The sequence below is a fragment of the Cynoglossus semilaevis genome, chromosome 12 (genome assembly GCF_000523025.1).
Source record: "Cynoglossus semilaevis isolate Cse_v1.0 chromosome 12, Cse_v1.0, whole genome shotgun sequence".
Taxonomy (NCBI): domain Eukaryota; kingdom Metazoa; phylum Chordata; class Actinopteri; order Pleuronectiformes; family Cynoglossidae; genus Cynoglossus; species Cynoglossus semilaevis.
The window spans coordinates 5668058-5681815 of NC_024318.1; the positions used below are offsets into that span (position 1 = coordinate 5668058).

Below are 13758 nucleotides of genomic sequence, written 5' to 3' on the forward strand. Positions count from 1 at the left end.
ATATTTTATCAATTAAATTTTGCATTGGTGAAGAAACAAATGTTTAATGAAACCGTAATTAATAGTACAAAAATGTTTCTGTGTTATTTCAAGAAACCCACAGGTTTCAATGTACAAAAAAATGAAAATTAGCCAAATACAGGATATATACAAATAACACGTATAATAAACAGAAAATCTAATCACAAACACAAGTGAAAACGTCATCTCCTCGTCACCTGGGAAACTGAAGGTTGAGCAGCGTGAAGTCCTGACTGAGGATGATGCTGTTTTCGTCGCACAGGAAGTTGCTCCTGATCGTGATGACAAATGTTTTCTTTGGCAGCGACAGGAGGGCTTGTAGTCTCTCTGCTGCCACCTGGATGTGTTTTATCAAAGAACCTGGAGCTTCAGATTTCAAAAACAAAGAAGTTGGGGTCAGCCAACAGGAGGCGCAAATGTTAATACCAAAAACCAGGGTTAAACAGCCAAAATGGTGAAAAAAAACTGACATCTTTTGGAGTGAGGTGAATTTTTCTTAGCATAAATAGGGAAAACAAGGGAACGCTAAGCTAAGGTAGCTTAGCTTGGAGAGTGAAAACCAGTATAATAGGTTAGCTTAAAATAAATTTGACTCAAATATATTTGTGCACACACCTGAGCTCCTTTGTAGTTTATCTGGTGGAGCATGGAGGACTTCCTGCAAAGCAATAGGAGGGACTTGAACACACAACGATGTGCAACCCCGCCCACTCACTGTCAGCACGGCTGATCTAGAATGAACACACATACAGTAAATGAACTAGTATCACAACAAGGCACATAATGTTGCAGTATCAGTGTTTACCTGTAGTAGTGCCGTACAGACGTATGGGGCAGACAGGGGTAACAAGGAATATAGATGCTGTTAGCGTCGGTACGGAGTTCGGCTGCACAGCGACCGCAGCCGGAATACGTGACATCTTCACTCAGCAGCTCTAGAATTCCCTCCAAAGTGGTGGTGCTGTCCAGGAGCACAGGTGCATTCTGGGAGGACGGAGTGTTCTGGAAGCGAAAGGACATGACGTGCACTCGCAGCTCTACGAAGCCTGGAGGAGAAAGTGAAAAATACCGTAAAACATTTACTCTCTCACTCCTAAGTCAATGGAGAAACATCTTTGGCCATTTTTTTCTTTAAATTCCAGAAAATTAGTTGAATGGAACAAATTGATAAGATACAGAATAACAGATTAACTCCAGTTGAAGCTACAAATTAGTGACTAATATATTAAACCCAAAAATGGTATTTTATTGATAATTTAACCTGACTAAATCTTCGTTACCATTAATGTCATTGTCTCACTGACCGCTGTACTGCTGTGACAGCAGCGTGTCCACGTCAAGCTCCACGGTACCGTCTACTGTCAGGCTGCGCCGTGGAGACAAGAAATTCTGCAGGCGGCGATCTGTGGATTGGAGGTGGCGGCAGGAACTCCAGGGTGTGGAGTGAAGTTCAAGGCAGTCAGAAGACAAACTGTCCCTCACCAGGAGGACACGGAAGTCCCAGACGCCCCCTAGAGGACAAAGATGAGAAGGTAAATTTAATCTGGACTGTTAGAAAGTGTGTGTGATACTGGCTAACCTTACAGCCTTCGATAGGGCAACATCAAGCAGAACACTTTATTTTACAGCAGTTCCTGCAAAATACCTGAGTCTCTGGTGAAGCGTGGCAACCAGTCTCTAGAAGCCCCCCACAACAGCAGCACCCCCTGCTGTCCATCTGCCTGCTCAACAGTTAGGACCACTTTGGAATGACGGGCAGATCTGCAGCGAGACTCAGCCTCCTCTCGCCACTCTGACAGAAAGATGGAAACAAGTCGTACAGTAAAAATGTCACACAGAACAACATAAATGTTGTAGCTCCGCCCACCCCTCCAACCTGAACTCATGTGTGCATGCCTGACTCGCAGCAGAATGTTCACAAGCATGTTGGCTCTCAGGGAACTCAAGGAGGTGTAAGGGACTCGTTTCAGGTCCTGGGGGACAGGAGGAGGCAGAGATGCCAGCAGAGGGCGGCGTTCACGTAGAAACACACACAATGCACTGACCGACTGAGCATCAACGTGCTGAGGAGCTGCAGAGATAGAGATTAAGACAGCTGGCTGGACAAAGATGGAAAGAAACGTATAGACAACTGGACAGTTGGACCTGTTGTCCTCTTGTACCTGTTGGTTGAGTGGATGCAGCAACATGTCCAAGACTGAGCATTTTACTGCTGAATGTGGACTGAAGGATTGTCTCTCCTCTCCATCTGTCCTCCATCACCTGAAGATCTGGACAGCAAAAAAATAAATCGCAACATTGTCATAACAAATAAAAGTGGGACTGTCAGCTTTGAATACTAAGATGACTCATACAGTACATCTAAGGGTGAAAAATAAATAATTAAGCAGCTTCGTATATGAGTGAACAGGAATTCTCATCCCTTAGGTCCGAGTTCCACTAAAGAAACTAAATACCAAGTCTGGTGTTTTGGTTTTCTTTTCTGTACTTGTGATGAGCAGAATGTCTCCAGGAGAAACGGCCACCGCCCAAAATGCCGCCCTCCGCCACAGCACCACTTTTAACTCCACGTTTGACTGATCCGTCACAACTAAGGACGCCAGAGGAACAAAAGTCCCTGTGGACTTCATCTGTCGATCAAGCATTTCAAACAGGGTTATCAAACAGGCTGCAGACAGATGTAAAGGATGGAGGAGTCAGAACAACCCTGATGTCTCACCTTGACCTCTTTGATGTGAGAGGGATGAACTGCCACCACCAGAACACAATATTTCACGTTTGGTTTTTGACAGTTGATCAGATGGGTGGTGGAAGTGTAAAGGCCAACAGACCGGACTTTGTCTCGTGGTGTCTCAGTCCTCAGATCCTCAGACTTGCGAGCCTTCTTCAAACTGTGGGCAGTTTTAGGCTCAGCCTCTTGAGAGTAAAGAACTCCCTTCACAGTGGCCTGGAGGAGAACTCCTCTTTGTTCCACCATTTCTGTCGTGCATATCTGGCTGAAGAGTTCGACAGAGGCTTCTGGTGAAGGAGTGATGGGGCTGAACAGCTCAGGTGTGTTGGAAGAGGCCGGAGAAGGACTTTGGACTTGAGGTGGTTTTTGAGTAGACAGGTTTTTTACTGGACTGCTTGTTGATTGGCTTCCTCTCAGGATTAAGGCCTGACTCAGGGTCCAGGTGGCAAGGTAATCATTCTCAGTACGCAACGGAACAACACTTTCTAATGACTTGGGTTCACAACAGTGAGAAGGATTAGGTTCCGGTTCTGGTTGAGCTGCAGGGAAACAGCTGTCTAGATACTCGTGAACTGAAGCAGAACACTGATCCTCTTTGTCAGGATCTGATCCTTCAGCAGATTCATGATCACCACCGCTGGAACACTCATTCTCTCCGTTTGGATTGCAGCTTGTTTGGAGCTTCTTGTCCTGCCCTTTGGATGTTTCTGTGAGGCAATCATTTTCAGCAGAGCCTACAAAAGAAGCAAAGAACTTTGACTAAATTGAAGAACCAAAAGTACGTTTGTCATTAAATCCCTATTGACCTCACCTGTCAAAGGTCTCAAGCGTCCTTCTGTCCAGGTGAGGTCCAGGTGTCTCAGTCCACTTTGATGATGACCATCACACTCCTGGCCAGGTTCAGTGTCAGAGGAAGGAGGAGGAGCCCCAAGAAACACGTGGATCTTTTTGGGTTCACACATGCTAACGTGATAAGAAAAATCATTAAATCAGTGTAAACAGCTGGTATAATCAAAGTTTAGGAATTAAAATCTTAGATTTTGCCTTTTTTAAAAAACGAAGGATTCTAGCATTGAGTATGGAAAGGCAAAAAAATTCCTTGATTAGCGTAGATATTAATTAATTAGAATAAGGCTGTCCAGTATCTTTAATGACAAAACTTGTACAACTACGAAATAATTTTGGAAAAATGACGACAGGACAAAAATAATAACTAAGGTTGGCACAAAATATGATACATTGGAAAACAGCTCCATCCAATCAGAAAAACAACCCCAACATCCCAACAACCTTTTTAAAAAACATTGCTTTGTTGGCAAAACTGCAGCAACAGCTGAGGAGAAATCCTAGAACCAAACCTCAAGATTTCAGTCGCTCAGGATGAACAGAGGGTTCCCCAGGGTACATTTATGTCTTCTGGCCTCCCAAATCATTCACATCCTTTTTGAGGTTCAGCCAAACTGAAGTTGAAAGATGTTGAAGCAGGAGCTCTGATTGGACAATGTCACACTACACCTACAACAAACGAGAGCAAATAAATCTTGATCTAAGAACAAACACATGGCTTCTAGAGTGTGAGAAACTAAAAAAAAATATATAGACATTTGTAAGGAATTATTTTCATAGGCAGAAACTGAAGTTAATGTGCACATGTCAGATTTTACATAGAACAGGGGGGTTTCACAGATGGAAACAATAATTCACCCAACAACCAATCAGAAAGCAGAACGCAGGGGAGGTGGTGGTGTATCAGCTGGAACTAGGGGGCTCCGTTTGGGGAGTGGTGAAGTTTTTGAAGAACTGTGTTTGCTGACTTGATTTTAAAATGATACAGGTACATGTTGGCACATGGCAGCAGCTGAGAAAATGCACCCTCATGTGGTCACTTTGTGTCACTGGAGTAAATAAATAAGTGAATGAGACAAACCCTGAGTCAAGATAGCACATTCCACAGCAGTAAAAATACTTATTTGTGTACAATTTGGACTGTTTAAACGTCAGTTATCTATTGTAAAAGGCTGTTTGACAGTTTGAAGCAGAAATGATGCTGCAGCACCTGTGACCCAACGTGAACTGACATTCAGTGTGTGAGATGTCGGTCACATGTCTCTGTGTCCATTTTTGTCCTTTGACGGTCTGCATCACGTGACTCACTGCTGGTTTCTGCTTCTTGCCACCTGATGCTGTCATTCAGGTTCCTAGAGAGGAACTGCGTTAGCAGGCAGTCATTCCCACTACAAAATCCAAAGGAATAAATACTCCCGGTTCAGAGGGAACGTTACATGATCAAGTTAACAATTGAAAACATAATTACAGAATAATCCTTTTAGGAGCAACAGTCAAAACATGGAGCAACAGTCAGTTTAGCCTAGCGTGAAAGTGTACACAGTAAAACCACAAGAAAAGATAATGCTATTTTATCTTAGCATTTAAGATGATAAACTGAAAAGCATATTAAAGCATAAACATTGTGGTGGTGGAAAAGTATTAACATAGAAGCAGAAAGAAAGGAAGGAAACGTGGAGACATTTACTATTAAGTTATTTATACACACAAATAGTCAGTATATTAATGACAGTTGAAAATACTACACCCCCCCAAAAACAACAACACCCAAACACGTAAATAATGTGTGCTTTAAAAAAACAAACAAACAAAAAACACTTTATTTTTAAAGAATAATAGTTCAAAAATATCCGTGGCAATACATTTTAACCATTAGAATTAATTTTGGCTTTACATGAGATAAAATATAAATAGCATCGTAAACCCTACTTGACCTTCATACTCTAAGCACTAGGTTTAGAAAAGATGATATTCAAAACCTGTGATTGAGCACGTACACTCGCTGAACAAGGTTAATTATTATTTAAATCACAAATAATTTAATCTTAATGTACAAACGATATTAACATGCTAAATTTAACCAGTAACCAAGAACCTATTTGTTGATTCGAATAGAAGTGTCTTTAAGATTCAGACAGGGGAAAAATATAAGGCTTTTCAGTGTCATTACTAAATAAATTACCAAACAAATATGACAATGTGATAGACCAAGTTTGATAGATAATACTTTTAACATGTTTTAACATGTAAAAGGATAAATTACAACGATCGAGAGCAGTAGCGGGTACTTAGATTAACGCAGCGTCGACTTAAAATATTTAAGTTGTATTATGATAGAAATGTGGTGAAACAACTGGTTAAAAAAACTGCCACGCTGACTTTAACTAAGTTAATAACATGGAGCTTGTTGCTAATGAATAGATGGTGCTTTTATTTTGAGCGAAAATGAACGGATGCTGGACATGTTCCAACAAGTATCCCTGAGATCATAGTTCACTTCAAACTAATAAATGAAAATACGTCAAAATAACAAAATGTCGAACGTCATTCTTTTCGTGTTTGTCGTCCACGCATTCCATTAAACTGACAATAGTGTGTTTCACACTCTTATAATGCGGACGTTATTGTTAACCTAACCAACAGCCTTTCGGCGTTGATTAAACATCGCGTGCAACAGAAGTTTGGGTGGAATTAAACCGGAAGTGTCAGCAGAAGGAGGAGCCGCTGCTGCTGCTCTTACGGTCGCTGCGGTAAAAGTTTTTCTATATCGTGATCCCATTTCCTGGTACTGTCCCGACAATCCGCCGTATCCCCTTAATCGGACCCCCAGAATTAGCCCATAACTTCTGCTGACATGTATCGGTGTTTCGGAGAACTCCTTACCCGAGCAGCCGGATCTGTGCTGGCCGTTGACTCGGCTCTGCCAGTGTCTTCCTCTCTGTTGCGGCACCACCGCGGCTACAGCCAGGCCGTGGATCAGGAAGATGACCCGAACTTCTTCAGCATGGTGGAGGGTTTCTTCGACCGCGGTGCGGCGATTGTGGAAAACAAGCTAGTGGAGGACCTGAGGAACCGCGACAGTCCCGAGCAGAAGCGGAAGACTGTTCGCGGGATTTTGAGGATCATTAAGCCGTGTAACCACGTTCTCAGCCTGAATTTCCCCCTGAAAAGAGACAACGGGGAGTGGGAAGTTATCGAAGCTTACCGGGCTCAACACAGCCAGCACCGCACACCCTGCAAAGGAGGTGAGAGTCCCCCCAGACTTGGTACATTGTCTGGCTCAAATAATCACCATTGACGCTAATATCGCGATGTTTGCAAAAACTGAAATCAGAAAGTCATCTATGGAAAGGTGTTTACACAATGTTTACATTTTAGTTAAAAAAACACTGCAAATGATTACACTAACAAATTAAATAAAACACAGCATTAAGGGTAAATATAATTGTGCCAAGTTACCTTGCAAAGAAATCCAAACTATTGGACTTCCATGCATATTTAATGACGAAGCACATCTTCAGCAGATATTTTCCTACCGGACACACATTTCCTTCCAAGTACAGATGAGGTTCTGTTTGTCTGTGTCCTAAACTTTGTCCGCCAGTACAAACAGCATCTTGCTCAATCTCAGCAACCCTCTCTAAAGCGTTCATGGTTGTCCAATAAACCTTCAATTTAGCTTCAACTTTCAATTTAGCTGCTGTCGCTCTGTCACAAATCACCCCTGACCCCAACCTCTTTGGTTTGTGATTAACAATAATAATAAAATGTGACCTTTTAAACGAAGCTTATTCGAAAGCAACAACAAGTTGAATTTGTTACCAGCACGGACTCTTGTGTAGCCTACATTTGATCATTACGTGCCATACAATATAACTTATACCACCCTCAGGTGGCGATGTTCCCTCCTCTGACAGGAATGTTGAGAAGCAGGATTACCTGCAGGCTGTAGTGTGTGTACATTAACCGATGTGAACAGCACTTTTGTAACGTTTGAAAAACGCAGTGAAGGATCACGAAGTGTACTAACCATTTTTTCAGGTATAACACACCAAACGTTATGGAAAAATGAGACAAAAAGTAACTAGAATATTTACAGGTTTAACACAATACATTTTTTTATGTACTGCTCCTTCATACACAACCCTGTCACAACTAATCACTTCCACACTGTAATATTTTCTCACACCTTTTTTAGTACATACTGTACCTGTTTCAAGTCTTTTTCTCCTTTGTGTGTGAGAGTGACTCCACCCCACACTTATTAGTTGCTGCTAACCTCCCTCCCTCCACTGTCTGCGTTTTTATTTTCCTTCCAGACACAGTCTTGTTTACTACAGAATTCTCTTCAGTTGAGTTCCTTCTGCAGTGACAGTCTCTTAAAGGGGCAGTTCATCATACTTAAAGGGTTGTTGTTGTTATGAAGTTCTGACATAAAAAGTTGTTTTTTTGGACAAACTAGAAAAAAGAATTTCTCTGAATGAGGCAGCAGATTTCAGTGAATTAATTAATAATAATAAACACAAGCTGATCATCTGCTGTGACTTTCAGGAATTCGTTATAGCACAGACGTTTGCATGGATGAGGTGAAAGCCCTGGCTTCGCTGATGACATACAAATGTGCTGTGGTTGGTGAGTATACCCCCTCCCCCCGACCTCCAAACACACACAGATACAAAAGTGTATGGTGTTTAAATAACTGACTTCTGATCATTGTTAACGTTTGGCAGATGTGCCGTTCGGTGGAGCTAAAGCTGGAGTGAAGATTAACCCAAAGAATTACTCTGTGAGTTCACACACGGGCACACATACACACATTTTTTTAAACCTATTTAATTTCTGCTTGCTCTAGCGCCACCATCTGTAGGTTCAAGTTGTGGCTTCAGGATACTTTTTTTTTACACTTAATTGGCTACGTTATTTTTTCACAGGACACCACTCCTCCTTGGGGAAATAATACCATGAAGGAAATGTTACTTTGATTTAAAAACAACTCACACACATACACAGAAACACTATAGGAAAACCTGAGTCATCATTTGACAAATGACTCATGATTCATGACTCACCAGATTTCTTCAATGAAAACACTTTACCGACTTGTTGACCTAACACTAACACAAACTAAAGTTTAATCATTAAGTCTCATTGGTTTCTAGGTCTTTCAGTCCAGGTCCTGACTTTGGCTCCAGAGTTATAAGTACTGTCGTACTCCAAGAGTCTGGGTCTCTGTGTGAGGAGCTGGTTAATTGGGTGGAAACTGAATCTTTGTTGATACCATGGCCTCTCAAACTGAACTCACCTGGGGTTTGCATGTTTTCAGGACACTGAGCTGGAGAAAATCACCAGACGGTTGACGATCGAGCTCGCCAAAAAAGGCTTCATTGGTGAGTGATCAGCCAGGAACAGATTTACCAAGTTCTGCTCTGAAAAGAATCTATGGAAACATTCCAACCTATTCTGTTGTTTTCAAACAAAAAACATAATGAGCAGTACCTTCTCTAAACTACGGCCACTGTAATGTAGCCTCAATGATGTAGTATTGTATCAGAAAATGACCTTCTTTTTAATTTCCTGTTTCTTGATTTTTCCTACCTTTAAATCAGTATGTTTCATCTTTTTGGTCTTTGTATTTGTTTGTATTTTTAACTATGTTTTTATTTCTTGTGTGTTTGTTTTACGTGGCTGTGCAGGACCTGGTATTGATGTTCCAGCTCCAGACATGAGCACAGGTGAGAGGGAGATGTCCTGGATCGCAGACACCTTTGCCACTACCATGGGACACTTTGTGAGTCTAAACTCTGAACAAACATCAAGACTGAGAATGATATATAACATATAGGGACAGAGTTCTCCTGTGTCAAAGTCCACAGGGAAATGCAGTCATTTCAGTTTGGGTGGAGTTCAGGGAACACTGCTGTAAATGTCCCCTATCAAAATCTGTAGAGGAAATCTATTATTTTTGGTTACAAGTGCCCCCCCCTGTGGTCAGGTCTCATCACTGCTATGAGGTTTCCTGTGTGCCACGTTTAACTGCTTAATTTCCAAATGGACTTTGGTGAAGAAAAAAAAAAGTCAGAAGTTTATAGACGCGAGGTTCCTGTTGGACACGTCAGAATAAAGATAGAGTGACTGAATTTGTTTGGTCTCTGTTATAAAATAAAGAACTCATCTCTGTACTCTGTTAATCTAATCTTACCAGCCTTTTCTTTTCCTCCAGGACATAAACGCTCATGCCTGCGTCACTGGAAAGCCCATCAGTCAGGGAGGAATTCACGGTCGCATATCTGCCACCGGACGTGGAGTTTTCCACGGCATTGAAAACTTCATTAATGAGGCTTCATATATGAGTCAGCTTGGGATGTGTCCTGGCTTCCAAGACAAGACCTTTGTGGTCCAGGTGGGTGCCTTTGTATTTCCAGCAGGGGGCATCACTTATCTTGGAAAAAATAAAATGTAACATTTAGAGTTTACTGACCTTTGTTCTGTCTGCAGGGTTTTGGAAATGTGGGTCTTCACTCCATGCGTTACCTTCATCGATTCGGAGCCAAGTGCATTGGGGTGGCAGAACTGGATGGAAGCATCTGGAACCCCAACGGCATGGACCCAAAAGAGCTTGAGGAGTACAAACTGGTCAGTTCTTGTTGTATCCCAACTAGTTTGACCACCTGGTCTCTGGTCAGTGCTGGTCTTACACATGTCTTTCTGTTTTTAGGAGAATGGAACCATCGTTGGTTTTCCGAACTCGACCCCATACGAAGGAAACCTTCTTGAGGCCGACTGTGACATCCTGATCCCTGCAGCTGGAGAGAAACAACTGACCAAGAGGAATGCACACAAGGTCAAAGCCAAGGTAAACAGGCATACACACTGTACTTTCATTGAGTAAATCCAAACTTTCCTGTTTTTTCCCATTATGCCTCGGTAACCTGTGTTTTTGTTTGTTTTGTCAGATAATTGCAGAGGGTGCTAACGGTCCAACCACACCTGAGGCTGACAGAATCTTCATGGAGAGAAACATCCTGGTGATTCCGGTGAGTCTGAAACAAAAATACTGAGAGTGAATGAAAGGACGTTTGTGTCTCACTGACTCCGCCTCTGTCGTCTCCTTCACTCTCTTCCTCACTGAACTCCCCTTTTTCCCTTTCTCCCTCTTTTCCTTCTCTGCTCATCTGTGTCCTACTGTTCTCCCTTCACTCTTCCTCTTTGGCCGTTTCCGTCCTTCTCCACTCATGTCCGCTCCTTGTCTCTCCCCGTCTCCCCTTAGGATTTGTACCTGAACGCTGGTGGAGTGACAGTCTCCTACTTTGAGTGGTTGAAGAATTTGAATCATGTCAGTTACGGACGACTCACCTTCAAATATGAACGAGACTCAAACTACCATTTGCTCAGTGAGTACAAACATCAACACAACAACCGTCTGCTCAGTGAAGAACAACAACAGTTAAAACAACTATACAATAATCCAACAGCAGGCACACGGCAGTGATCAGTACTGACAGACAGATCATTGATGTTCTGCCTCTTCATTGGTTTAAACCAACATACAGTAGATGCCAAAAAATTAATTCCTGCAAAATCCCTATGAGTCCTTGAAACCAATGTTTCGATACAGCTTATTCCCTTCAGTACTGCAGTAAAAAAGGAACAAATTAAATGTCAACCACATCCTCTGCACTTATTGACCATTATTTCACACAGCCTGTGTTCTGTCTCTATGTGCTATGTCAGTGTTTGGTTAAACATGAAAACACCGTTTAAGTTGGTTGTACTGTATCAACACTGATGTTGCAGGTGAAAAACTCTTTCCACCAGCAGGTGGCAGTAGAGGCAAACTGCTCAGAACTCCACATCATTGTCGCAACAACAGCATAACAGAATGACACTGAAACTCTCTGTTGTCCTTAGTGTCCGTTCAGGAAAGTTTGGAGAGGAAGTTTGGGAAACATGGAGGCTCCATTCCCATCGTTCCTACTTCTGAGTTCCAGGCCAGAGTTTCTGTAAGTACACGCACACACACACACACACACACACACACACACACACACGGTGTGTACACTGAACACATTTTATTGCTGTTCTCAAGATACAGTTATTTTCTGTGATGTTGTAACAGTGTTGTTGTTGTTGTCGTTGTTATTACAGGGAGCCTCTGAGAAAGACATTGTCCACTCAGGTCTGGCCTACACCATGGAGCGTTCAGCCAGGGTAACACACACACACACACACACACACACACACACACGCACCCTAAACACCCACACGCCAACTCAGACACACTCAGAAGTAGCCCATGAAATGGGATGCAGCCTATTTATCAGTTAGAATGTTACTAAACCATCATTTGAGTTAGCTTAGCATTATCTTCTTTAGAGTTTAACCAGTTATATTTAAGGATAGTCGATGAAAAAAGAATGCATGACAAACATCATGACTGAAATATTATCCGTTGTTTACGTTATTAAATAAATTTTTTTTATATATGTATTCACTTTTCTTGGTCTCACCTTTTCTTTCCTTCCCTGGTTCATTCTTTTTTCCTATCCTCCCTCTGACCTCACCCCTGCCCAATATCCTCTCATTCCCTTACTCTTTCTCCTTTTCTTGTCTCCCTCCTTTCCCTGTAATCTCCTTCCCCCATCTCTCTTTCTTTTTCCCTGTCTGTCCTTTTTATCTTATCCTTCCCCATATCTTATGCCTTGATTTCTCTCCTGCAGCAAATCATGCGCACAGCCAACAAGTACAACCTGGGCCTGGACCTGCGAACGGCAGCGTACGTCAATGCTATCGAGAAGGTGTACAAGGTTTACAGGGAGGCGGGGCTTACCTTCACATAGGCCCAGAGACGTCACCTCCCATATTGTCTGTTACTTCCTGCCTGTCCGTCCATCACCTCCTTCTGCCTTAATTCCGCTAACTCTTAAGCTGCAAATGCTTTCATGTACTTTTGTCTTTATTTTCTGTTATATAAAACAGACAATTCTCAAACCACAGCTTTAAACTCAAACCTGCTACTTCCTTACAAATTAGCGTTGGAAACATATCATTCAAACACACAGAACTTAAAAAACTTTAAAAAGTCTGAGCCAAGAAGTATTTGGTGCAGTTTAAATTCACTACTGGATCACATGACTCAGACTCAGTAAACCACGTTCTTTTGTCCAGGCAGTGTTTGCATTTTCATATCAGACAGTTAGCTTTAATATTTGTTGTATTTTATTGTTACTCTATTAAAGGACCATTCCGCCCTTATATTTTGTTTTTCCATCAAGTTTCAGCCCTGTTTACCAAGACACCTGTTCACACTAGTAGTAAATCATTCTTTACAGTTGGTCAAATGTTACAAGAAGCTAAAAAAAACACTAAATACCATGCATTTTTGCTAATTGTTTCAGAAATTGCGGAATGATCCTTTAACTGTTACATTCTATTTAACAAAAAAAATTCTGCCACATTTAACTACTTTTTTCTTTATGTTTTGCTAATGCTATGCTAGTAAAAATAACAATCTGTGTAGTAAAGCTAAAACTCTGTGGAGGTTTGTTTATGCTCAACTTTAGATACCTACTTTAGATTTACCTACACTCATCTGACCCAGCCGGGAAGCACAAGATATGCCTCTACTCAGCCCACATAGACCATTAAATAGGAGTTCTTTTAAGACTGACATCTGGGCCTCAGGAATGACTCAAGACTGGATTTCCTGGATTTCCTGTTCCTTGGCAAGACAGGTTGTCCGGCAAACTTTTAACAGACTTTCTTTGGCCCAGAATTTAGATACTGGTCATGAGTTACTGAAAGCAATGTTACTTTTATGTATGTGGGCCAAGTGACCACTTAAGCCGTACACAAATGAAGATATGAGGGAAGAGAGGATGTAGAGCCTCAGAAAACTGACTTCTTAGAGGATTCTTTTGGGACTTTGTAAGAAGTTGTCATCTTAGTGTCTCTGTCGAAGCATGTACAATATCACCAAAATCTTCCATGTGTCAAATCCTCGACCTTCTGTGTTGTCCTTGAGTAGATTCTCTGCTTTGTATACACACCAGCAAATGCTAAAGTTGTGTCTTGATACAGAGGTTACTGTTTAGTTCTGTGCTTTTAATGGGTTGAGATGTCAGTAGTTTAAGAACCAAAAGAATATTGTTTAAAAAAAGGGA

At 41.8% G+C, this 13758-nt stretch overlaps 2 protein-coding genes across 3 annotated transcripts; one reads left to right on the forward strand and one right to left on the reverse strand.

The window, feature by feature from the left end:
* Nucleotides 1-28: 28 nt before the first annotated feature.
* shld2 (shieldin complex subunit 2) lies at nucleotides 29-6618 on the reverse strand. 2 transcript variants are annotated; one of them, XM_008321689.3, is made up of 12 exons: nucleotides 6482-6617; nucleotides 4111-4267; nucleotides 3564-3715; nucleotides 2741-3486; nucleotides 2510-2651; nucleotides 2184-2291; nucleotides 1898-2092; nucleotides 1667-1813; nucleotides 1326-1532; nucleotides 827-1067; nucleotides 637-752; nucleotides 29-387 (listed from the first exon to the last, which is right to left on the reverse strand). In XM_008321689.3, exons 3-12 carry the CDS (start codon nucleotides 3712-3714, stop codon nucleotides 215-217), a joined length of 2226 nt encoding a protein of 741 aa, XP_008319911.1. In that variant the 5' UTR covers nucleotide 3715; nucleotides 4111-4267; nucleotides 6482-6617; the 3' UTR covers nucleotides 29-214. The 2 variants fall into 2 exon arrangements, with proteins under 2 accessions (XP_008319911.1, XP_024916786.1); XM_025061018.1 differs by lacking the exon at nucleotides 4111-4267 and having other exon boundaries at nucleotides 6482-6618.
* Nucleotides 5884-13742, forward strand: glud1a (glutamate dehydrogenase 1a). Its single transcript, XM_008321690.3, has 13 exons — nucleotides 5884-6843; nucleotides 8150-8230; nucleotides 8329-8384; nucleotides 8922-8985; nucleotides 9292-9386; nucleotides 9819-9998; nucleotides 10094-10231; nucleotides 10314-10451; nucleotides 10552-10632; nucleotides 10866-10989; nucleotides 11507-11598; nucleotides 11744-11806; nucleotides 12316-13742. The coding sequence occupies exons 1-13, from the start codon at nucleotides 6453-6455 to the stop codon at nucleotides 12433-12435; spliced, it is 1623 nt and encodes a 540-aa protein (XP_008319912.1). The 5' UTR covers nucleotides 5884-6452; the 3' UTR covers nucleotides 12436-13742.
* Nucleotides 13743-13758: the final 16 nt, after the last annotated feature.

Coding starts and splice junctions, on each gene's coding strand:
- shld2 (XM_025061018.1), bottom strand. CDS start 3,714: ATGTGTGAACCCAAAAAGATCCACGTGTTTCTTGGGGCTCCTCCTCCT. Junction 1,533..1,666: donor ACGCTTCACCAGAGACTCAG/GTATTTTGCAGG, acceptor TTTGTCCTCTAG/GGGGCGTCTGGGACTTCCGT. Junction 388..636: donor TAAACTACAAAGGAGCTCAG/GTGTGTGCACAA, acceptor TGAAATCTGAAG/CTCCAGGTTCTTTGATAAAA.
- glud1a (XM_008321690.3), top strand. CDS start 6,453: ATGTATCGGTGTTTCGGAGAACTCCTTACCCGAGCAGCCGGATCTGTG. Junction 9,999..10,093: donor ACAAGACCTTTGTGGTCCAG/GTGGGTGCCTTT, acceptor TTCTGTCTGCAG/GGTTTTGGAAATGTGGGTCT. Junction 11,807..12,315: donor CCATGGAGCGTTCAGCCAGG/GTAACACACACA, acceptor TCTCTCCTGCAG/CAAATCATGCGCACAGCCAA.